The sequence below is a fragment of the Thermobia domestica genome, chromosome 3 (assembly GCF_964235325.1).
Source record: "Thermobia domestica chromosome 3, izTheDome1.hap1.1, whole genome shotgun sequence".
Lineage (NCBI taxonomy): Eukaryota > Metazoa > Arthropoda > Insecta > Zygentoma > Lepismatidae > Thermobia > Thermobia domestica.
Genome location: NC_137456.1, coordinates 310,070,747 through 310,096,596, shown reverse-complemented (window position 1 = coordinate 310,096,596; position 25,850 = coordinate 310,070,747). Strand labels below are relative to the sequence as shown.

The following is a 25,850-nucleotide window of genomic DNA, read 5'->3' as shown; positions in this document are numbered from 1 at the left end:
CAGAAATCGGAATTACATTTTATTTATGAGAACTATTTTTTTAACACACACTATTTTAAGAACATAATTACGAAAGCAAGATACTGATTTTTTTAATTTTTTTTATTTTATTTTATTTTATTTTATTTTATTTTATTTTTTTTTTTTTACCATTATTACGTACCTATTAAAACTTCTGAAATTGTATCCCTTGCCTTATCACCCGCTCTTCCAGCAACGGCTAATTTCAGAAGATCTACCAACACTCTGGCATCATCTTGATTTAATAGACTAGTGAATTCATCCAACCTTGGGCCTACAGTGTCTCCTTCGTCAATCTGACCGACCAGCTAAAAATAAAATACATTTGCACACAATACTATATACATTTGAGAAAAACAATGATAATAATAAATAGACCAAAGGCCAAGTCGGAACTCTTTAAATGACCGTAGATCAGAAAGTTAGTGCAACACTAGAACAAGTTATTACTCAATCGATTTGTAAGACTGTACGCTTTCAATTTACATAATGAACTCGACATTTCTGTGTACAAAGGAAAACTAATCGAGGGGTATTTAAGGAAACTTCCCTTAAAAACATCCCTTTTTGCGATTCTTTTAGTTATTACGTGACAACACTGGAAACTAGGTGAGTAATAAAATGTATTTATGTGTCCTATTTTATCTTCAACTTAAACTTAAATTTCAACCTGATCCATCAAATAGCAGAAGAGGAAACATGTTTTTTATAGTTTTTACTGAGTTCGTAATAATAGATTTTCATGAATGTATGAATATGACTTTGTGTCAGTGTTCCGACCGTCAGTGCAACACTGGAACAAGTTACACCTCGTTTTGTAAGAGCGTAGGCTTTCAGTATACGTAACGAACGAAACATTTCTGCATACAAAGGAAAAATAATTGAGGCATATTTAAGAAAATTTCCCAAAAAAAAGTCCCTTCTTATGATTATTTTAGTTATTACGTGGCAACACTGCAAAACTAGGTGAATAATAAAATGTATTTAAGTGTTTTGTTTTATGTTCAACTTAAACTGAAAAATTCGTCTTGATCCATTAAATAGCACCAGAGGAAATATGTATTTTATATTCTTCACAAGGTTTGTAATAATTGATTTTCATGGAAGTAGGAGTATGACTTTGTGTCAATGTTCCGTTTTATTTTCTACAGAAAACAAATGATACAAATTATTCTAGTTGATTTTCTCATTCGTTATATTATGACAGATTCCCAGTATTGAGAAATCCCCCAGGAAGGTTTTATGGCTTGTTGGTCCATGGCATAATTGAAAATATTTCAAAGCAATAATTTTATTGTTGTGCGGTTCAATTATGTTCCTTTGAAAATACTTGTTGTTTTGGTATTCTACAGTGAATACACTTCCAACCATGTCTGTTGGTATGTGAAGTTATCAAACAACTATTGAAAAAAAAGTTATTGCGTAGGGCATGTATTTTTATTACATGTGCACACAGAACATCGCACTTAATATAGTATGTAATATGTAGTTTTTTAATTGCCGTAATATTAAACAATTTGTTATATTCTTTGTGTTCGTGTCTGTCTGTAAGTTGATAATAGTAGCACATTCGCCCTGAAATCCACGTGTTTTCAGTTTTTCTGGAGAAGAATGACAAACAAAAAGAAGCCAGTCAGACAGACGACAATTGCAACAAGAAAAGGGATTACTGTTGTGAAAAATAGAAAATTCTGTATTATACACTACGCATAAACGAAACTGACAAGAGGACGACAAATTTCATTTTTAAAAAAATGCATAAAAACTTTCACGTTAAAGTACTGCGGCAAGAGACTGACACTGCAAAAATGCACCGCTTAACATCAATCAATTTGTATCCAAATTTGTACACAATACGACATAAACAAATACGGTCTATCGCTGGGATTACCGAAGTTTCACAAAATTACCACGATTGCTAAGTCAGTCTGCTGAATCATATGTGGCGGAAAATTGGATACTCTTAGTGGATAATTCACCATATTTGGAGTGTACTGCTATACGGCAATATGTAGCAGACATCCTCTTTAACAAGGAGCAGTGCGTTTTTGGACAGAAATGGAGCTAAAATGGGGAACACGAAAAATGGGAAAGGGTGTTTCGTGGGAAACTCTAGTGATATGTCTCACTAGAATAGCTGAATGTGTCATTAAAGGAACCCTATTCGATAGGAAGATGAATCACTAATGTTACAGATTCAAGCAGAAGTGGATTTCATAGCAGCCGGAATGATGTACCACAACTTGTACTAGATCGTCGAGCTGAAATTGTTCCTGGAAGAAACATACCTACAGATAAATTCATTGAAGGCGCTGTCTGTGCAGGTATGTCAGTAAGTGTTTTAGATATTGAAGCAGCTTTACTGTTACTGCGAGCTTTTATTAACCATTATCGACAAGCGTCAGATCTTTCGTGGCTGCCCACGGCAAAAGTGCTACACGCCAAGAACTTAAACTATTTCATGTCCTCTTTTAGTTTATATGTTGAGTTGAGTTGATTTTAGTTTAGCGTCCCGTTCAGCAGCGAGGCTATATGAGACGTGGACCTACTGATTAACGTGGAATCCGAACCACATGAGCTCCCGCCGGGAATCGAACCCGGGTCTCCCGCGCCAAAGGCGCGTACGCTAACCGCTTAGCCACGAGTTAGTTTATATGTATTCTTTTAGCTGCAAGTAATACAGGCCCAAGTCTTCGGAAAACCCGTTCGCCAAATTTTTAACGCAAGATGTTTGTTCAGCTGCTTCAGGTGTATCATGCTTGATGTCAAAACAGATGCTCCTAGGTATAACAGTCAGATATCTCATAAGCAGAACAGAATTAATAACTCAGCTCAACCGTACGGACCACTCATCTTCATATTCGCAAAGATTTAGATTAGAAACAGCAATGTATGATTGTGTTGTCGAAAGCGGTGATGACCTCCAGCCATCAGTCTTAAAAGATTCATCTATGTTCTCCCCCTTTTGATGTGATAATTTCCGAGGATTTGTATATCACTTCCAGTTAAAAGGGTAAATATAACTGCATGAGGGATTAGGTAAATCTGAGCTCTTGGAACGTAGCATTCCCGCCGTGGGCGGCCACGAAGGAACTCAAGCCTGTCCATGGTGATTAAAAACAGCTCGCAGTAACAGTAAATTTGTTTCAATAACCAAAACACTTACTGTCATACCTGCACAGACTGCGCCATCAATGAATTTATCTGTAGGTATGTTTCTTCCATGACGATCTAGTACAAGTTTCGGTACCTCATTTCGGCTGTTATGAAATCCACTTCTTCTTGAATCTGTAACATTAGTGATTCATCTTCCTATCGAATAGGGTTCCTTTAATGACATGTTCAGCTATTCTAGTGACACATATCACTAAAGTTTCCCACGAAACACCCTTTCCCATTTTTCGTGATCCCCATTTTAGCTCCATTTCTGTTCAAATACGCACTGCTCCTCGTTAAATAGGATGTCTGCTACATATTGCCGTATAGCAGTACACTCCAAATATGATGAATTATCCACTAAGAGTATACAATTTTCCGCCACATATGATTCAGCAGACTGACTTAGCAATCGCGATAATTTTGTGAAACTTTGGTAGTCCCAGCGATAGACCGTATTTGTTTATGTCGTATTGTGTACGAATTTGGATGCAAATTGATTGATGTTAAGCGGTGCGCTTTTGCAGTGTTAGTCTCTTGCCGCAGTACTTTGACGTGAAAGTTTTTATGCATTTTTTTAAAAATGAAATTTGTCGTCCTCATGTCAGTTTGGTTTTATGCGTAGTGTATTATACAGAATTTTCTATTTTTCACAACAGTAATCCCTTTGCAATTCTCATCTGTCTGACTGGCTTCTTTTTGTTTGTCGTTCTTCTCCAGAAAAACTGAAAACACGTGGATTTCAGGGCCAATGTGCTACTATTATCAACTTACAGACAGACACGAACACAAAGAATATAACAAATTGTTTAATATTACGGCAATTAAAAAACTACATATTACATACTATATAAAGTGCGATGTTCTGTGTGCACATGTAATAAAAATACATGCCCTACGCAATAACTTCGAGAGTTGTTTGATAACTTCGTACCAGCAGACATGTTTGGAAGTGTATTCATTGTAGAATACCAAAACAACAAGTATTTTCAAAGGAACATAATTGAACCGCACAACAATAAAATTATTGCTTTGAAATATTTTCAATTATACCATGGACCAACAAGCCATAAAACCTTCCTGGGGGATTTCTCAATACTGGGAATCTGTCATAATATAACGAATGAGAAAATCAACTAGAAAATTTGTATCACTTGTTTTCTGTAGAAATTTAAACGGAACATTGACACAGAGTCATACTCGTACTTCCATGAAAATCAATAATTCATTTCTTCTTAAAAGGTCGCACTGCTAGAACCATACGTAAAACAACTTTCTAGTTTCGCTTGAAGATCTTAAACAGCAAAAGATGATTCGTATATTTTAATTTAAGTCCGAGTATGGCTAAGAGTACAGAGATTTCTTTAAAGGAGTGGATGGTAAGAGTTCTTAAAAAGACTACTTATCATTACGTAGAGGCTGCTGATACAATACATCCACGTTTTATCTCGTACAACTACGTAAGTTAATCCAATGCTCTACGTACCTGGGTATTGGTTGTCATTGTAGCAGCGATGACGCTCATTGCACTGGTAGATAACTTTGAAGCCTTCGATGACAGACTTGCAGAACTTGACATTGACGGAAACGCAGCAATTGGGCTATCATCACTTTCTGGCGTAGTATGGTTAATCTGGAAAAAGAAAAGAAGTTATTTTGATGACAGAGGTTACACAGTAATATTTTTTATTTCAAAACCATTAACAAAAGACACGAAAAACAATCTTGGAACACGTGTAATAGTCAGAACTTTTACAACTTAACTGAGGACATTTTGAAATAAACAACGAGTGAATTCATTCTATAAGCGAAATCAGCAATTCTCTTATATAGTTTTTGTATGAGCAGATTTGGAGGATAATGTTTTGACTTGAATAATTCACGTAAATAACACTCAGTTTTAATAAAGGGACAGTATTCACAAAATAATAATAGTAATAATAACAATAATCTATAATGTCTCAATCAGGGGATTTGTAACCTAATTATCCCTAACCCGGAGATTTGAAAATACTAATGTTGCTATACTTATATTAATTTATATGTACTTATATCTCAGTGACTACCCATCAGGAGTTGAGGTATAACAGAAACCACGTTTGTGCCCCAAAGAAATCTCATACAGTTCTTAAATTTAGTAATGTCTTCCTTCAATCTCTTCACAGATAATCAGTTAATAACATGAATTGACGCATGTTGAGAATAATTTGTAAACGTACCTTTCAATTGACTGGTCTAATATTTAATGTACTATTAACTGTATTGTTTCGGTATTTCCTGTCATCTTCCTCAGCATATCCAGGTAGCTCACCTCATTTCTCAGGATTTTATATAACATTATTTTGAGTACAACATAAACAGGGCTGAGGTCAAAAAACTTATCATACAATTCCTTACACTAAAATTGTTTGCTGTGGAAGAGTTATGCAAGCTTTTATAAAGTCTTATAATTTTCAGCAAGTTTGTAGAATTCTTCCTCAATTCTAACAGCCAACTTGTGTGTGTGTGTGTGTTATGCTGTTATGAACTTAAATCTACGGTTAAACGTTAATATTTAACCTAGATACGTGATGTACAATTTCCATTATACATCTAGGTAATACAGACTGCAACAAAACGAACTTGAATATGAAATGACACAAAATGTTGCTCTATATGTAAATCAATACCTGCACTTATTACTCAACAGAAGCCCTCCTTGCTGACCTACGGACTAGTAAGCGTTCCTTTACTGTATGAGGTCCATGGTTCGATTCTCGGAGGTAGAACATCGAATGCACTATAGTGGTTCAGATTCCATTTTAAACTGTACGTCTTGTTCTATATAGCCTCACTGCTGACAAAAGACGTAAACAATAAATATTACCGCAATCAATCAATAAATATTACTGAATACATGTTTGCGAAACTATTACACATTTCTAGGATCAAATTTTGTATATAAGTCCATATCTTCAAATTACATGTCTAGATTCTACTTATGGGATGTAAGAATGAACTGTATGCGTTCTACGCAATGTACACTCATGCCCAAAATGATTGTCGCATATCTATAACTGTCTTCTTGTAAGAATATAATTTGATAATGATCTTGCAGGGTACTTTTAATACTGATACTATGTGTATAATCGGGACATGTATATTTGTGGTAAATTTCATAGGAAAAGAATTATAAATACGAAAATTAGAATGAGTAAAATAAAATGTTGCTAAATGGAAAAGAAAATTTTATTTTCGTTTTATTGTTCTTATTTACTGCACTTTTGACATGAAATTTTCCACATACGTACATGCCTTTGCCGATTATACACATACTAACATTATAAGAAATACCGATCGGATTCGTTATCAAATTATACTCCTAGAAAAACACATTTATAGACATGCGACAATAATTTTGGACATGAGTGTACATAGAATCTTTGAAAGAACGTTTTTAACGTTAATAGCAACGCTACTAAGAAAAATGAAAGTTACATACAAGATCAACAGCTCCCGCTGCTTCTGCTACAGACGCTGGTGCTTCTCCTCCACCTTGAGCTATTTCCACTCCATCTATACTCGGAGTATCCGGTGAATCTGTACTTGCGATGCCATCATTACTTCCGCCATTGAAGCTCATATTTACTGATACTTTTGAAGGACCTGTAATAAAAATAAAAACTTAATTTTACGCAAATATTATATATCATTAAATTGCCTACCTGGACATATTCTAAAGGTCGAGCTACGCTAGGTGACAGGTATGATAAAATAGTAGATGACTTTTTGTTTTCAAAACTTCAGAGAACTGAACATACACTAACTAGTGGTCTTTGCGCTGATTGTAGTATTCAGTCGCCTGCCATAGTTCGACTTTCACAGAAACACTTCATAAGACTTTAATCAATGATGATATACTTCAACTGGCTGGTAAACGACGAAACCATTTTAAGAAATACATAGCAAGTATTATGTGCTACTGGGAAATAACAAGGTTCTGTGGATATCTTTTTAATCACCACATTATACTACCACGGAATGCTAAAAAGTAATGCCTTCTATTTATGATTACTGTCAGCCCTCCTCGCTAGTCTAGTAGCTAGCGCGTGTTCCTTCGATGCAAGTGGCTCCGAGTTCAATTCCTCTGGCAACACATTTCTACCAACGTATGACCAGTTTTATAATCCCGTCATTGTAAAACTGTTCATATTGACAACAGAACCACAACCTGACTTCCTGCTTCACTGCATCGTCAAAATCAAAATGAAGTCCTCTAAGATGTTCCTTAAGTTTTTGGAACATGATGAAAAATCTCACAGAGCCAAATCTGGATTGTAAGCAGGACGAAATATAATAGTGGAATCAATTGCACTAGTGAGGGGGAGAATGAGTGCTGAATGAGAACCTCCATTTGTGTCCCGAACTCGTCCAATGCGTGCTGTCAGTTTTGTGAGAGAGTTTCAGTACAGATCAGAATTAATAGTTGTGTTGACAGGCAGGAATTTCAGATGCACGATACCATGAACTTCCCAAAAGATTATCAAGCATGACTTTGACAGCCAATGCCATAGTCTTTTTTTTTTTTTTTTTTTTTTTTTTGGTGCAGGTGATCCTTTGTGGAATATTCCATGGAGATGCTCTTGTCTTTATGATCGAACTGGTGTACTCAAGTTCCATCATTTGTGCCAAAGTTGTTCAAGAACACCTGCACCTTGAACTTTCATATTCAGGCGCTGAAGCAATTGTTTGCAAATGTCTATTCTGTTGTTTCACGTCAGAAGTCAGTTTTCGCGGCACCCAGTGTGTACAAACTTTCCAGTATACCGGATCTGTGATTATCATCTACATTCGCCCCGTGATATCCACACTTCATAGGAAGCTCTGCCTGCGTGTGGTGCCATTCTCTCGAATAAGTTCATCAAAACAATTGCGATGTTGTTCATTTGTTGCAGTCCGTAGCTTTCCACTTCGTTGTTTGTCAACCAAGGCAAATTTTGTTTCTACGGAGTTTTCGGTATACGTAGGAAACAAATCAACATCTTACCGCACTGATATTTACGTAGTCCTCCCTATAAACAACCGTCACTTGCCCATACATTGTCAAGAGTCTCACCTTCTACTGTGAGAAATTCAGTCATCACATGCTGCTTCAGCCGCAGCGATATAGTATTGTTATACGTCGCCACGTTACTTGCTATAGTTCTTGGACCTCATTGATGACAAATTTGAAACCGACAACATATCAAGAGGAAAGTGTCATTAATACAATCAATGGTACTCACAATCAAATATTTGTTAACATCCTAGAAAATAAATAAGAGGCATTTCTTTTCAGCATAACTTTGCATGTCCGGAAAAAAAAAAAAAAAAAAAAAATGACAAAAACCTACCAGAAAATTCTAAGTTGAAATCCGTTAAGGAAAAGAAACCTGCAAACCTACTTGCTGTTCACGACGCCCGGTGCTATATCTTAGAAATGTACTTTCAAATTACGCAACTTAGTATATTTGCTTTGTAGTTATATTTCTTTTAATTATACTATATACACGTATATATAGTTACAAGAAATATACAGTGAAACATCTGAATAATGAACATCAATGTAAAATAATAAACTTAAGAATATTGAAAATTCATTGCCACAGAAAAAAAATGGTTGTCATAGACAATTATGGACAGAAGATATATTACACTAATTCTTTTGTTTGAAATTTAAAATCTAGAAACTAGGCTATTCATAATTGAGAAGAGCGAATAAGTACATTTTCCTCATCTTTGGAAGTAGCATGAAAAATATCATGCAGCTAACAAAACTTAAATAGTTTACAAAATTTTCAGTCCAAAATGTTCATAATTTCTGGTTCATTTCAAATAAAAAATTTCTTCCATTTTAGAAGAAGGGAAGGAACTTAAAATGCTAACTGCATTACCTCGCTGAATTGCTAGACTAATGCGTTCAAATAAAAATTGTGCACTTCTTGGATCTCCTGTCTTCAGATTTAATTTCAATCCGATTTCCTTTAGGAATTCCCTAGCTTCCTTGCTAAAAGCTCCCATGGTTTCTGTAGCAAAGGCAATAAACATATGATCTTCTTTTAATTTGGAATATTTCGTGTGTTTCCGCTTACAAGCAGTCTCAGCAGCATTTCCGGCCTCTTTACATGATGAAGCTAAATGGGAAGGTGCAAATGTGTCTACACAGGTGACGTCCCATACCAGTCGTTGCCCCATTTTCCAAGGGATTAATGTCACTCCATCTGGTCGTTTCCCATCATCTCTGGACATTCCAGATGGTTCTAAAATATTTGGAACATCAATGCTGGCAAGGGCTCGTCTTATTATATTATTCAGCTCTCCATGACGAGAAATTCGACCTCCACTCCTAGAACAGCTTAGTGCATGTAAGCCTTTTTCATCAACCTGTTCTTTATTTTCGCCCCCTGATGTATATTTGCACTGTTTCTTTCTTTTTCGTTGTATTAATATGCTAATTCAGCTATTCCCTATTTATCCCAATTCAATTTTGATTTAGAATTGTCAAATTATAAGAATACTAGCACCAACAAAGGAAATACTCGTAATAGAAATAATAATGGGCCATCTGCGCAAATAAAATCAATGAATAAAATTGATTTAAGGATGTACAGCAGACAAAACATATACTACGAGGGTCAGTCAAGAAGTTAGTTGCATTGTTTGAGAAAATAAAACAGGATAGAAATTTTACAATAACTTTATTGTATCGTAAAGTTCCATTCACAATCTAATTTTCGACGTAATAACCTTCGTTATTTAAGCATTTGTCGCGGTGTGGTACAAGTTTTTCTATGCCTTCTGCAAAGAAATCCCGTCCAATGCCCGATAACCATTCTTGGACTGCAGCTTTCACCTCGTTATCCGAGTGGTATCGTCGCTTTGAAGGTTCGTCTTTCATGGGGACCAAACACATAGAAGTCACAGAGTGAAACGTCTGGGCTATAAGGAGGGTGATCCCACACTTCCCACATAAACTTTGTCAAAGTTCGCACGTTTGTTGTGCTGCATGTGGTCTTGCATTATCATGCAGGAGCACAATCGCATTGCATTTTCACCATACACTTCAGGCAACTGCATATACATTTCAGTACAGTTACACTCCACAAAAAACGAATTACTGCACGCATTTCCAATTTGGAAGTCACTTGCAGCTGTGGAGACATGTTTACGACTGATAATCAGAACACCTGCACTTGCCTCGTGAAAGCCGCTACGTCAAATGATAGCTACATGTCTACAATGTTGCCACACAGTTTCATCAAAATAACCTTTGACCGAAAATATTTACGAAGGAGTGCAACTAACTTTCTGACTGACCCACGCAAAATCGTCATACAAAATATTACAGAGAAAGTAAATACAAGGCGCGTTATTATAAAAGCTTCCACCTATAATCAATACTGGTATTAACAACACAGACGGAAAGCGAAGTATATCTCAAACAACTTACCTGCCTGTGATAAACCCGTAACGTCTGAATGACAAGAGAGAGCTGCAACTACCGCATCTCGGGCATATAATATCTGAAGTGCATTGAGAACGTACTGCAAAGCCTGTTGCTTTAAATTATTATTTTCCAACGACAATATCATTCTCGCTAATGAATTTCGAGCTGGCTTTGTTGAAGACAGGTTGGATGACTGAGACTGTGGTGATTGCTCTTCTGGAAGTTTACCCGACAAACCTGAAAAATAAACAATGACACTATCTTAATACTATGCATGAAATTTAAAGATATATTTGACAAGAAATACGAAAACAAAAAATTTAATCATTAAATTACTGGAAAATAAAATCAATAAGAAGTAATCAAGAGTTCTTTAAAGCTTTAATCACAAGACAAGTGGATACAATCACACTCTCAAGTACCTCGATATTTGGTATCCTTGCCTTTGGGGAGCATAATTGTACATTTGATCTTCGATGGAAGCTAGGTTTCCATTACCTACTACGGCAAAACCATGAAATACAGTCCTCAATAAGCAATACGGTGTGCATAATTGATCATGGTTACATGTTGAGCAGCATTTCGTTCTGTATATTGAAGCCGAGATGATAACAAATAATATGAAAGAATACCAGAAAACCAACATATAACCTTGGAAAAGAATAAATGTGATGAAAATGAAATATTTCAGTTTAACATACCACCCTTATGCCCTTTAGGCTAAATGAGGCGATGATAAAAGCAAAAATGAAATCTTTAAGTTTTACGTCCCACGGTTATGCCGGTTAGGCTAAAGGAGACGGTGATGATGAGAGATGAGTGAAATGGTGGAATGAAGAAAGTGGGAGGAAACGGGAGAACCCCGAGAAAACTCACGAGCACGGTGTTTGTTCACCACAAAGTCCACACGGCGCATGATAAAGGCAAGTGAATGGTGATGGAAGAATTGATGGAATGAGAAAGTGGAAGGAAATAGGAGTATCCCGAGAAAACACACAAACACGATGTTGTCCACCACAAACTTACTTGGCCAGGGACTGAACCAGGGACCCCATGCACCAGAGGTAAACGTTCTACATCTAAGCCACCGCTCCCCCCCCCCCCCCTCCGCTTCACTCGTAATTGAGGCTCTGGTTTAGAAGGCTCTGCAACCGGCCATCATGACTGAGGGTTTTCCAGTTTTCCTTAGTCCCAATGATACTTTGAAATACGTAAAATCAAATTTTCAGTTTTACGTTCCATAGTTATGCTCTTTAGGGTAAAGGAGACGGACGAATGATTAATAAGAAATGAATAATTATTAACTTTGTGGAATGAGAATGTAGGAGGAAACTGGGAAACCACGAGAAAACTCACTGGCACGATGTCGTCCACCACAAACTTATATGACCTGGGATAGAACATGATGTCCTCGCATCAGAGGTGAGCCACTGTACACTGTTCCCTTGAAATACAATTGGTTGCTGGCCAACTAACTCAAAATTTCTTGTCGCCAAAATAATATTGACGTTCTAGTGTAAAAACAACTTTTCTGGATTTACGTTAACTTCGTTCATCCATAAAGCTTCTGTCACAGAAAAACTCTGAAGACTTTATCGTAAGTCTAAGGACGAAAATATTCGATGTACATCTACGGATAAGAAACGGGATACTTGATTTTTTAACACGATGGAAGATACATTATTTATTATGAAATATCTAGGTTAAGAGTGAGGCTTCTTATCGAGCATAACAATTACCTACAACAGTAGCAGTATGTGGTACTTCTATTACCTTAAGTACTATGACAATGCACATTTTAAAACAACACAGTAATAAATAAATAAATAATAAAACAATATACTCGTACGACGTATTTTTAGATAGAGCTAAAATTAATAACGGCTGTTACATCTAACTTACTAATGTTAGTAGCTCCTAGGGCATCCTTTGGAATACTGAACAAAACAGGTTCGTGCATATTAGAGTTATGACATTCAATTGTTGTCCATGCGACAGAATGAGAAGAGCCACACGCCACTCTGTTGACTCGAACTCCTTCCAAACCTTGAACTAGTGCTGGTTTGCGATTAACAACAGTTGTACCATTTCCTTGTTGGCCATGGTCATTGTCGCCCCAAGCATAGACCTTTTAAATAAAATACATTGCAAATGTAAAATATGAGAAATGCTCTTAAATTCTGAAATTAAGAATACCTATATGTACAATAGTCTAAGGGTATCTGGAAAAATGCGAATATGCAATTTTGTGATTTTTCTTGTCTGAACGTGGTGGAGTTCCTTAACATATCTGCAAAGTTTGTTAGTTGCTTTATAGAGTAAAGACACTTTACGATTAATTCAACTAATTACCTTAAATTGGTTCCATCTCCGTAATTACGGAGTTTCGATCGAAGAAGCAGATAAACATTTTCCTTGCATTGAAGACCTGAACATGTATGCAAAGTCTGTCGGTTTATTCCTGGAATGCCCATGTGTGTATATATAAAGTTTGGAACTTACAAACTCATTCTAACTTGAGCAAACTTGGTATGAAGGTAGACGTTCACTTGCATGTTACGCATATGAAATATTTCCATCCAAACTTTTGGGTCCGGGGTTATGGGTCATTGAAACTGGGGTTTGGACTTAGTCAAATTTTCGAGAAAAAAAAATTAAAAAATACTGATTGCTATTCAGAATATAGCTTAGGGGAAAATCGTACGGAACAAATCTGTTAGACGTGAACTACGTTCAGTGTGTACTCACAATAAGAATTTTAAATGAAGAACGATTTTCTTTCTGGAATCGGGAACTATATTATTCGTTTTCTTACAATTCTTTATATTTTAATTCTTCTAAGGTGTGCTCGTAGTGTATTTTAACTTACCTGCCCAATATCAGTGACAGCTAAGCAATGAAGAGCTCCAACAGCTACATGAACCACTTTCTTTCCTCGTAAACCTTCAACAAGAGACGGTTTGCGAACATGTTGATCTGTTCCATGACCAAGTCGAAAATAGTCTCCTTTTCCCCACGTCCACACCTGCAGGATGAAAATGAGGACAGAAGTTGTTATGAATTACTTAGTGCTTCGATTAAAGTAGAAGTAAACTAATAAACTAAATCTCTAATTTACATCAATTTCATTTTTATATATACCAGTTTTGTCAGCCATAAAACCATCACAGTGCATTATTGTTACATAAATGTCACGAAAATAGGACAAATTTATCGTTGTTACCAACGACACCTTACGTGAGACTTACGTTTCAACTGAAAAATATCTAAAGTTTATCCAGAGGCCTTGAGCAGTGTCTATCGATCGTACGCTATGACTTTGCAAGTTTGACTAGACATTTGCACAAATTCTTCAAACATATCCGATTTTAGTGTTTTTCACTTACGCGTTTTACGTGAAAAAATGAAAAGTGCCGAACTAGGAAATGAATTAATAAGGAACACTAATTATAATAAAATGTGATTGTCGTTTAAGGATCTCAACCAAGTTTATAAAAATCTTGAGTTACTCTCTGATAGATCTCTGCAGTATTTATTTTTCAGCCGAACAACATAAATACAATGAAGTGACAAATATGTGGCACCCAAACGTCGAGCTTCTTTTTGTAGCCAGTACGTATATGTATATGCACCGTAATGCAAATTCATTTTAAAACAAAGCTCCTTTGTCGCTGAGCGGTTACAGGGTGTCTACTGAGTTACATTTTCAAAATTCCAGTATATTTTCAGTACATTCAGTATAACTATCAGCAAAATTCCAGTACCTAATACAATTATTTTTAAAGTTCTTTAAGAATATTCACACTCTTGATGATTTCAGGTTTGTAACTGTTTACCACAAAAAGTATATTTTATTTTCAGTAAATTTAGTTAGCCTTGATTTTTTTGAAATTTAAATGATCTTTTAACCTTTTTAAAGGGCCTCGCAACTTTCCTCATATACCCCCGCTCCACCCATAGTTTTAAATGTCTATCCCAGGTTCTTGTGGTTTGGATCCCACGCTAATCAGGACCATGTCTCATATAGCCTCACTGCTCAACAGGACGTTAAACTCACAATCAACTCAACTAAATCAACTTATTTTAAAACAGCAAGAGGCATTTTACTCGACTTGAAAAAAAAATCAATAAAATTAAATTAAAATTCCGATTCAATTCAAAGAGAACAAAAAGAATTCTCCATAGAAATCAATTTGCAAAAATATATACATAAATAAATAAATACGTAAATAAATAAAATTAAATTAAAAAATAAAGATGGTATAGATACTCAATACAGTTAAAACAACCTCATTGTGTCTTTGTGATCAAGACTGGCGATTTTTAGTCGCAATGTTAAAAATAAATTATTATTATTATTATTATTAATAATAATAATAATAATAATAATAATAATAATAATTTACTCTCTGTTGGGGAAGGTTGTGATTGAATTATCGGACATAGTCTTTCATGAGTTTGGTCAGTACTTTTTTTTTTTTTTTTAATGAAGTTCAATTTGTGATCTCTTTTTAATGTTTTATATACGCTCGTAGTTCACCTTGTCTTCTAAATTTTGTGATTATTTTACATAGATTATGTTCCTACAGTATGAGCAAAAGGTCACGAACTGTGAATATATATTTTTTTAATTATTATTATTATTTATCATTAGTTTTCATTGATATTTCAGAGTTACTTAAAGACCAATGATGGAAGATTGTTTATACTTATGTGTAGAATATAATCTCAGGTAGGTGTCCGTCATTATCGGCCTCACAGATACGTGTCCTGTGTAGCACACGATTTAGGACAGGGCTCAACACTTCTGGTCCGAGCGCTCGTATTTCTACTCAAATATTTTCCCTGAGCTTCTGTATCGTTTGTGGTTTATTCACATACACTTTGTCCTTCAGATAATTCCAAAGAAAATAATCAATGGAGTGAGGTGAGCTGAACAGGAGGGCCAATTTGTATGTGTTTCTCGAGATGATGCGATGGCCGAAAATAGTTCTCAGAAGCCCAACTGAAGCCCTTGCCGTGTGTACTGTGGTCCCATCTTGTTGAAACTACAGGTCAGACATGTTCTCCACTGCATTACGCGCACTAATCTCAATCATGTCTCGATATCTATCACCAGTCACCGCTACTACATTGGCTTTACCATCTTCAAAGAAATATGACCCAATGATCGTTTCTGACATCATGCCAGACCACACAATGCACTTCACAGGATGCAGTGTGTTGACCCCTCTCATGAATCATGTGCTACACAGGGCCGTATCTGTGAGGTTCATAATGGCGGACACCTATCTGAGATTATATTCCACGCATAAGTGTACACAATCTCCCATCCTTGATCTTTAAGTCTGTGAGATATCAATCGAAACTAATGATAATATATATATATATATATTCAAAGTTATAACTCCTTTGTGATTTTCACCCACTCTATATATGCTACGTTTTGATACATGTTTTGAGGGAAAAAGATTTATATTAGAAAAGAAGTGTTAGGAGTATTTTTGAAGCCAATAAAATAAAATAGCTTAAATATATTTGGTCACGACTTGGTTTTTTGAATGTCTATCACTCTCATACAGAAGATATAGTATGGTAAGATTATTTAATTTTATATTCTTACATTGACACCATCTACTTTTTTCTGAAAAGCAATGTAAGAATAAAAATATCGATAGTAAGTCACTTACCTGTCCAAATTTTGTCAATGCAAGAGAAAACTGTGCTCCACATTCAATCTGACAAACCCCAAGATTGTTCAGTCTTTCTATGTTGTGCGGCGTATTACATCCTTCACTTCCACCTCTTCCCAATTTTCCAAAATCTCCATCTCCCCATGAGTACACCATTCCTTCGTCAGTCAACGCCAGTGTCTGGGCATCTCTACTTCCACACGCAACTTGAACAACACGGTGGCCAGCAAGAGACTTCACCTGCAAATAACGATGTTCGAAATAAACAAAGAATGAAATTTGATTAAACAAAAACACGAGAATTAGGTAGAATTACGGATCGTAATAGACCAAACACACAATGTAAGTTTGTATTAAACAAACTTTCAGTTAACAGAACTATTTTCTTTTGTACATTTCAATACATTTGCGCAAGAAAGGAATGTAAATGTAGTTATTCATTACAAACTCACAAAAGTTCAACGTTTTATTATTCACTGTCAAGATTGATTGATTTGTATAGCTGCTTTGTCCGTAGTGAGGCTATATAAGACAATATTTACAGTTTAAAGTGGAATCTGAACCACTGTAGTGCGTTCGATACTTTTCCATCGGGAATTGAGCCCGGGACATTGTGTACCAAAGATACATGCGCTAGGCACTAAACTAGCAAGAAAGAGTTATTAAAAACTGAAGAGAGACGCTGTTAGATGGTAAGTCGAAATCATGAATCTGTTTCTACTTTTTGTTTTGATATAATAACTGTTTCAGTCTTTTCCCGGCGAGAGCTCATGTGGTTCGGATTCCACGTTAATCAGTAGGTCCACGTCTCATATAGCCTCGCTGCTGAACGGGACGTTAAACTCAAAATCAACTCAACTCAACTGTTTCAGTATTACTTCTTGTAACAGATACTATTTTCCATTGGCTAATTCTTTCGAAATTCATTAGCCGTTTCATGCTCAAATTACGTACAATCATTAAACACTGGGACTAAGTAAACTATATTATTGAGTTCTGAAATAGTATGATACGTAATTGATCATCAAACGCAACACAAAGAATACATACTATATTCAATAGAAAAATAACACATTTTCGTTAATTTTTGAAATCTTTGTAATCATTTGAGTTGCTAATACAGCAATCCTTACATTGCATCTACAATTGAATCAAAATTAAAATTGGAATGATATGTTAAGGAAATGTACATATTAGATAGGTGAGAATGAAATGACCAGCCCTGGTGCATCTTTTTCAAAGAAAGAAAAAAAAGAAGTGACAACTGCAATACGTGGATCAAAATAGTCACTATCTGCAACCACATACTTTTTCTATAGTTTAATTAATGATTGGAAAATGAAATAAAATCTTTGAATTTAACGTCAAACAATTATGCCCTTTAGGCTAAGGGAGACAAGCCAATGATTTGATTCCGTGGTAAAAGAAGTCTGGAGTCCTCAATCACATATTTTACCGCTATCATCAGGGAATTTCTTTCCTGCCAACAATAGACCGAGATACCGGAAGAGATAGTTATCAGTGAGAGAGATAACGGGAGAATACGATAGTTGATAAAGGATTTCATACAGCAATTCAAGGAGAGTATGCCCCGTGTTTTGGGCGACATGTAGGCGTTCATTGTCATACAACATGAGGACGCCATGTTCACTGATCATTGCTGGATGATTGTGGACAAGTCTGCGGTGCATTTCACGGAGTTCAACACTGTAACGATCTGCATTGATGGTTTCACTTCGCTTGAGAAAGACATGATGGATTACTCTCACCATAAAGCAACGTATCAGTAATAACACCTTCTGGGGTGGAGAGGTGGTTTAGGAAACCGTCCTAGAATTGGTCACGATCCACCCATTCTCTTGACTGTTTACAATTGTCACAGCAAATTTATATTTCATCTGAAGTCATAATCCGATGGAGGAAACGTTCTTGGTTATTCCTTACACTCAGAGACCTGAACACTTCAAACGACGACTCTTTTTAGCCGGTGTCAACTCACATGGTACTCATGAGTCCAACTTTTTTACCTTACTGGTTGCACGAAGCCACCGATCTCCAGACGGCGATTCTTGTTGGCCGGTGTCAACTGATGTGGCATCCATAAGTCCAACTTTTTCAGCTTATCGATTGCACGGAGCCACCGACCTCGAGAAGGCGATTCTTGTTGGCCGGTGTCAACTGATGTGGCATCCATAAGTCCAACTTTTTCAGCTTATCGATTGCACGGAGCCACCGACCTCGAGAAGGCGATTCTTGTTGGCCGGTGTCAACTGATGTGGCATCCATAAGTCCAACTTTTTCAGCTTATCGATTGCACGGAGCCACCGACCTCGAGAAGGCGATTCTTGTTGTCCGGTCAACTCACATGGTACTCATGAATCAAACTTCATCATCTTATCGACTGCACGGAGCACCGAACTTGTCTGCAATAGCACAAACATTTTTCGAGAGTCTACTTCCACGTGTTCTTGAGGATCTCATCCGAACATAATTTTGATCGGTGCCCATGAGGTACATTTTGCAATGCTGTGTCACCGGAACGAAATTTAACAAACCAACAGCGAATGGTACGTTCATTCGCAATGCCTGACATAATACATTGTTGATGTTTTTGTGGCTTGCTGTGCAGAGTGTTCTGTTTGAATTCGTTAAAAAAAACACTCGTAATCGCATGTGCTCCATGGTGGCCTTTCATACGACCTGACTGTCTGGGTACCTAGTCTGTTTGCAGGACATGTATTGAATTTGTGACATTAGACACGTCACTTCAGTCCAGCTCTGCGTCGTGTTGCTCAGGTGACTTTCCCATCAGACAACCAAAATAGACATTCCATTCGTACTAGCCTAATACAATATTCTATGTACAGAAAGGATACCTAGTCATACCATATACAATTATATTTCCCAACTTCGTCAAATACTGTTTCGAAAGTTCTTGATTAAACATAAAATCACTCATATTTCGTTTAATTATCACTAGTAAAACTAAACATACGATAATTTCACTAACTGTGACTGAATGAATGTAATTTTTCTATTAATTATTATATTTAAAAAAAAATCTCTTTAGAAGGATACAAACAAATTTCAAATTCTTATTATTCACAGAGGCTAAAAAATATAATTAATGCTTAATAAAAGACTGTCTATACTTGATTTGTGACTCACGTTTGTCATTATATATGTAGATATCATATTGTAATAACTCATTCCTATTCTCTTTGACATAAATTAACTTGGAGCTCCATTATTACTGATACAGCTTTGCACTAAGTAAAATGTGTAACGTTATTTCTTTTATTACGTTACATTCCCTGATTCCAAATGTATATATTGAACATTTATACAAATTACGAGATTATCATGAATTACACAACACAATTATGCACTTATATACATATATATATTCACCTTTAATATATATCGTGTTTGTCACATTAAAATATTATACATTCAGTCATTACAAGATGGCTCTTCGTTCTATCTATCTTTCTTAGTTACCATAACAACGACATAAAACAGATAAACAATTTGTCTTAGCAATGAAATTAAGAAATATCTCAATATGATACAAACATTTAAATTATTTCTTTATATTTTCTTCTTCTTCTAAATTGCTTGTGTCTTTAAAATAGCACTTTTGCCAGTAAATAAAAACAATACTTAGAAAGTACATACAAATTATACATTATCATTGTAAATGGAAAGCGAAACAAAGTGTATGTTAAGATCGATCTAACTAAAGCTTCCACAAATATGAAATGTATAATAGATCTAGCTTCTCGTTTCACTATAACCAACTACCAAACTGCAATTCTAATTGGAAATATAAAACCAACAAGTCATACCAATTTAGGTTTCAGTTGTGTCACATTATCACCATGGCCTAGTCTTCCATATTCTCCTAGACCCCACGTGTAAAGCTCTCCATTAGAGGTAATTGCAGCGCTGTGTGAACTGCCACACGCTATATCACGGATTCTCTTCGATTTCAAGGATTCGACGAAACGAGGCTTATCTATACTGGCTCTGTTTCCATGTCCTAGTTTTCCATCTTCACCTTCGCCCCACGAAAATACCTGAAAAGCAATATTTTTATTTTAAATTCAACTGTACTTAAAAACTACTTCAACAATTTCAATGTTTAATAATTTTATTCTATTTATCAGTATAAATAAAGCAGTTTATAATTTGGTGTATAGCAAACGCTGAATTAATTCACCAGTGAGGAGATACGGTTGCTCACGCCATACATTCTGATATGGATATCCACCTTGAAATATTTATTTATTAATTTTAATAAAAGAAACTATTTGTTGATGAAATTTACGTGAATTTACAATTCTGATTTTACTAGATTCTTCTGAACAGTTTTTTTTTTTAATATTCCATGATTTGAACATATAAGTTTATTTTACATACACACATAATGCGTACATAAAAATATAATTCATAATTATGATTAATTCAGTAATTTTACAAAATTCTCAGCATTAGCACATTTGCCTTCAATTCAAATAACAAACAAATACTATCAGATCAGCAAAGGTAGTCGCCAACAGCAGTTTAATTTAAAACAGCGTTTTCTGTATTTTACTGTAACAACTGAGCAAAATTTATTTCTAATACTTATTAAAATAGATCAGTCATTTCAAAGGAGTTTCTATTGAAAGGGAGCCATTTATCTAAATATGTTAAATATTCCAACATAATTATGAGTATTTAAATTGTTATTTAGTCTAGTCATTACGTACGATTTTTCATTTTTTTTTTCAGACAACTTTAAAAAAATCACCGAGCAAATAAAAGGAATCTAAACATCATCCATACTGTGTACGACAAAAATAAATGACTAAGATAATATCTTAAATATCAGTTTTTGAAGTAATCGTCGTCTCAAAATTTCCCTAAATTCAGCATTACAAGAGTGAGCCATAAGTTTTGCAATGTTGACTATGTGCATCCTTTATGACTTGTAAGCCGCATGACCGAAGCAGTTCAAGCTATCGTAGCTCACTAGCACGGGCCTAGATTGTGGTAGTTTATACAGTGAAATATTACGTAGTGCTGCTTCCTGTGTGTGATTTGACAGTCGTAAAATTTAAAGTACAACAATGTCTAATTCAGAAACTTGTCCTTAAGAATTCGAATGCCATGGAACAACCGGAAACATCAGTTGTTTGAAAGCTGAAAGGGCAATTGACCACAGAATAGCAACTATGTCAACTAAGAAATTTTGCTTGGGTTTCAAGAACCTGATCTAGAACTACTTTTTAAATAGCATTATTACAGTAGAGCGTCGATTATCCGAACGTCGGTCAACCGAACGACAGCTTAACCGAACTGTGTACTCGCTCGCACCTGTTACTCTCCCACCCTCCGTCCATCATCCCCCTCACTCCCAAACCAAGTTTCCCACAGTAGTCGCCGCACTGAGCCACCGCTGGTGGAACATTGCTTCTAATGGGGCCTTCATAAGGCGCTGCTGACCGGCCAAGCCGCCAGTCGCTGTGTTTCAACAATCAGCACACTTCTGTCGGTTTGGCACTGGCTGTAGAAGTAGCGGCAGTATCAAAGCTGTTCATGAAATTGTGAGCTTAGAGTTGAGGCGTGCCGCTCCGTTCATGGCAAATAAACATGTACAGTTTGATTATCCGAACAAACCAGTTTTCCGAACTCCCATGGCCCCCAATTACTTCGGATAATCGACGCTCTACTGTATTTAGTTTTAATAACTGTATGTTAAAACTATTTTGTTTATTACAAACTAAATACAACTATTATTTAAAAAGTAGTTCACAGGAAACCAAAACAACATGATACGTAATCAAATGCAGTTGAGTTCGTTCCTCTAGTCGCTGCCTTAACTTATATTTTAGGGAAATTGTTATTCTGGCAACATTGTAATTTCTATGGATGGCAACACTGAAAATTCTTCAGGTTCATATTTTCTGTTGTAGTACAACATTATCTATGATTGTTGTAAGTTGCATTTTATTATGTCCTTTCACTTATGAAAAACAAGCAAAAGAAAAATTGTAAATTTTGTGTTACTTTTTAGTAAGGCAGGCTCTTAAGCGTTGTATTGCGTGATTAATAGTACAACACTCCTCTGGAAACCATTTATGACTTATATACCTCCATCCCACGATGAACCAGAGCTGTTCTGCAGGCTTACGGTGGTCTCACGCCGTATTAATCAAGTCAGTTGCAGTTTTAACGTGTTTCCATTGTTTTGACAACCATCTGTATATATTAAGAAAAATAAGTGTGAAAATAAACTTACCTTCCCATCCATCGTCAATGCCATGGCATGTTTGCCCCCTGAATGTACAGCTACTTTTTTCACGACATACTGACTAAGTGTTGTGAGTTGTCTTGGAATAGAAACGTTGTTACAATGTCCTAGTCCTAGGCGTCCATTTGTACCTTCGCCACAAGCATACAACTAAAATTAAAGTAATATTTTACATTTAAAGTTTGTAATTATAGGTTTGGAGTATGTAAAAGCTTATGAACAACAAACAATTAACATTAATCACTATCTTTAAGAGGTATTTTCCAATATGTATGGAAGAAGCAAAATCTTATTTATAATACCACGTAATGAAATATAATGTTAGTGACGGAGAGAAATGGAAACATTCACAAAATATCTACCCACATGAAGTTAGTTCATTTGTATGAGATCAAACTTATAATTCTAAGCAAATAGAAATGAATACACTAATTGTTTTGCACTCGAATAGTTTTCTATTATCAAGAGTAACCACAGAAATAGACCCTGTGAGAAAGTACTGCAGATACTGTGAAGTGATCACTGAAACTGGATAGAAGTAATGATTCTTATTGTTGATCCCTCCTACCAGGCGCAGCAACGCGTCCGTACACTTTTGCTAACGACAACGTCGAATCTGTGAAATATTCAGAGAGGAAGATGCATTACACTTTTCAGGGTAGGGGAAGGATGGGGGAAACAAGGCTGGCTAGAACAAGTATGACGGAAATCACTCTTAAAGGAAAGTTTTCTGAAGGGAAATACCAACAATTCCACCCTCAAGATTAAACAAAGGTAGTTTTCTTTTTCATTTAAGTTAATTTGATCCGAGTTGAATTTGAGCCAAATTAAATCAATATGTGAACATATTGCAAAATAATAAGAGATTCTTCAAACACTTTGTAATCGCTTAGTTTATATTCTATCTAACTCAGCATTTCCACTCAATGTTACACCTCCTGAACTCACTGAATTCAAACTTGAATAATAATAAATCAGGCCTGGTGAGAATATAAGAAAAAAAAGTATTTAAACGATTTCCTTTAAGATTACTTAAAAACATAAAATAAATTGTAAGATATTCCGTTGATCAATAATAATAATAATTGGCAAATTAAATATCCGATATTTAATAACACACAGAGTGAAAAAGTGAATGACTAAACCGAGACTCGAACCCGGGATCTCCAGCATACAGTGCCGATGCGTTAACCAACCACTACGCCATCCCATCCAGTCCGCTTCCCAGAACAGCCACACACTCTTCAACAGGGTGTCTACTAAAATTCCGAAATGAAATTTCGTGACTTTTTCGTGACCTTTTCTTTACCAAATCATAAAATTACCTTATATTTTCCAGAGCAAATTTGGGTACGAATTACGCCGAATTTTCATCCGTGCGATAGAAACGTACTTTGCTTGCAATTTGGTAGCGTCTAAAGCCGACCATAGACATTTTTGGTGGTGAATTTTGACGTTTTATGGAACAAAACCTTCCAATCTGCACTTACATTTGTACAGTTACAAAAAAATTGTGACCCAAAAGCTAAATTTCGTGACTGTTTCATTACTTTCATGACCGTTTTCTGATTTCGTAACTTTTTCGTGACATTCGTCACTTTCGTGACCGATAGACACCCTGTTCCATTTCTGAAGTCAGTGCTCTCCACTCAGACCACTTGGTTTGTACCACAGCGCAGCCGCTATGCTTGGATAATCCAGTGTCCATATATATTGAGAACACATTTTGACGGTTATAATTTCATTAATACATATCCGAAATTTAAGTTCAAACATTACGCTTAAATTGTGTTTAAAATATTTGAAAAATTGTCTTTGCTTATGTCTTATAACGTAATCTGAAGATAAACATTATAATTGAAAGAATGTACTGCAAAATTCAAAGACAGAGGGTTGATACCCATTAACTTACTAACTTTAACAGTATTTAGTGTTTTTTAACTGTATAAATCCTGGCACCAAAGCTTTCCCAAGCTTCAACAACACGGCCTTGCTGCACAGCTTTCAAATGGCCTCCCTGCTGATCTAATGCCTAATGCACGAAGTCTTGGCTCGAATCCTGATCAGAGAAACTTGAGACTTGAACGAATTAGAGTGGTTCGGATTTCAGCTCAAGCTTTAAATCCACGTCTCATATAGCCTCAACAGGAACTCTAACCTCCAACCAACCAAAGTTCTCGAAATTAAATGATGGTTACATGGTTAACTGCAACTGCAGACTTAATCTGGAACAATACCTCTGCGAGGATATTACTTGCTTATGAGATGAGTCGCTGCAATAGATATACTCAGCTATATGTCTGCTCCTCACAAGTAAACTGACAATTGTAACTATGGACTAGTAATACAAAATTACTATAAGTATTTGAAGTCATACCTTTCCTTCTTGAGACACAATAAACAGTGATTTTGATCCCCCTGCTATATGTGTAGGATTCAGAGATGAAATGGTTTCCGAATAGACTGGAAGCTTGATTTTCGAGCCTTTCAATCCACCTAATTGATCCTTGTCGTTAAGACCCCATACTAGCACTTTCGTTCTAATGTCAGGTTTTGTGTCCATTCGAAGGGTCTTTTGAGACATGTACGAACTCGATTCCTGAAACGAAAATATGTAACATCTTTACAATAACTATAAAACTTCAATCACCAACAAATAATATACAAGACTTTACACTATTGTACCTGTACGTAGTAAATAAGTAAACTACACTCGGAAAATAATTCTAATACATAAGAACTTTAACATTATTCAGCAGTTTAAAGCGATATATTTCTTTTCGAAATCACCAATTTTAAACGTGCCTACCTCAATTTCTTCGCTGTCAGAAGCTAGAAACGATATTGCTGAGGGCAGTTCATCTTCGTCAGTTTTTCTCTTGCCAATGATATTTAATGCATGTACTTTGCAATCTATGCCTCCATTCCTGCATTGCTTAATAGCAATCTCAACGCATGGGAAGTACTATGAAGAAAGAAAAGAAAGGAAAAAGAGTCAATTTATAATCAATTATAGTCAACAAGATATTCTTAAAATATATTCCTGGAGCACAATTTAATTCTGAATATTGCAAATGAAAAAAAATGAACATAAAATGAAGATGTCAGAATTTGTACGTTTAGCTCATTTACTTCGTATTTTATTTCAGCTCTCTACGGGAGCCTTGGTTACTGAGAATGAAGAAGAATAAGTCTTACACAGTAATTTAGAAATTTC

General features: G+C 35.7%; 1 protein-coding gene across 1 annotated transcript in view; it reads right to left on the bottom strand.

Moving 5' to 3' along the window:
- LOC145681142 (E3 ubiquitin-protein ligase HERC2-like) overlaps window positions 1-25,850 on the bottom strand; it is a 314,525-nt gene that overhangs the window by 90,420 nt on the left and 198,255 nt on the right. The window contains 11 exon segments of the mRNA XM_081752576.1: window positions 164-329; window positions 4,664-4,810; window positions 6,659-6,822; window positions 10,646-10,879; window positions 12,545-12,770; window positions 13,512-13,667; window positions 16,333-16,575; window positions 20,184-20,414; window positions 22,622-22,783; window positions 25,011-25,232; window positions 25,443-25,598. Coding sequence (XP_081608702.1) covers window positions 164-329; window positions 4,664-4,810; window positions 6,659-6,822; window positions 10,646-10,879; window positions 12,545-12,770; window positions 13,512-13,667; window positions 16,333-16,575; window positions 20,184-20,414; window positions 22,622-22,783; window positions 25,011-25,232; window positions 25,443-25,598 — 2,107 coding nt within the window.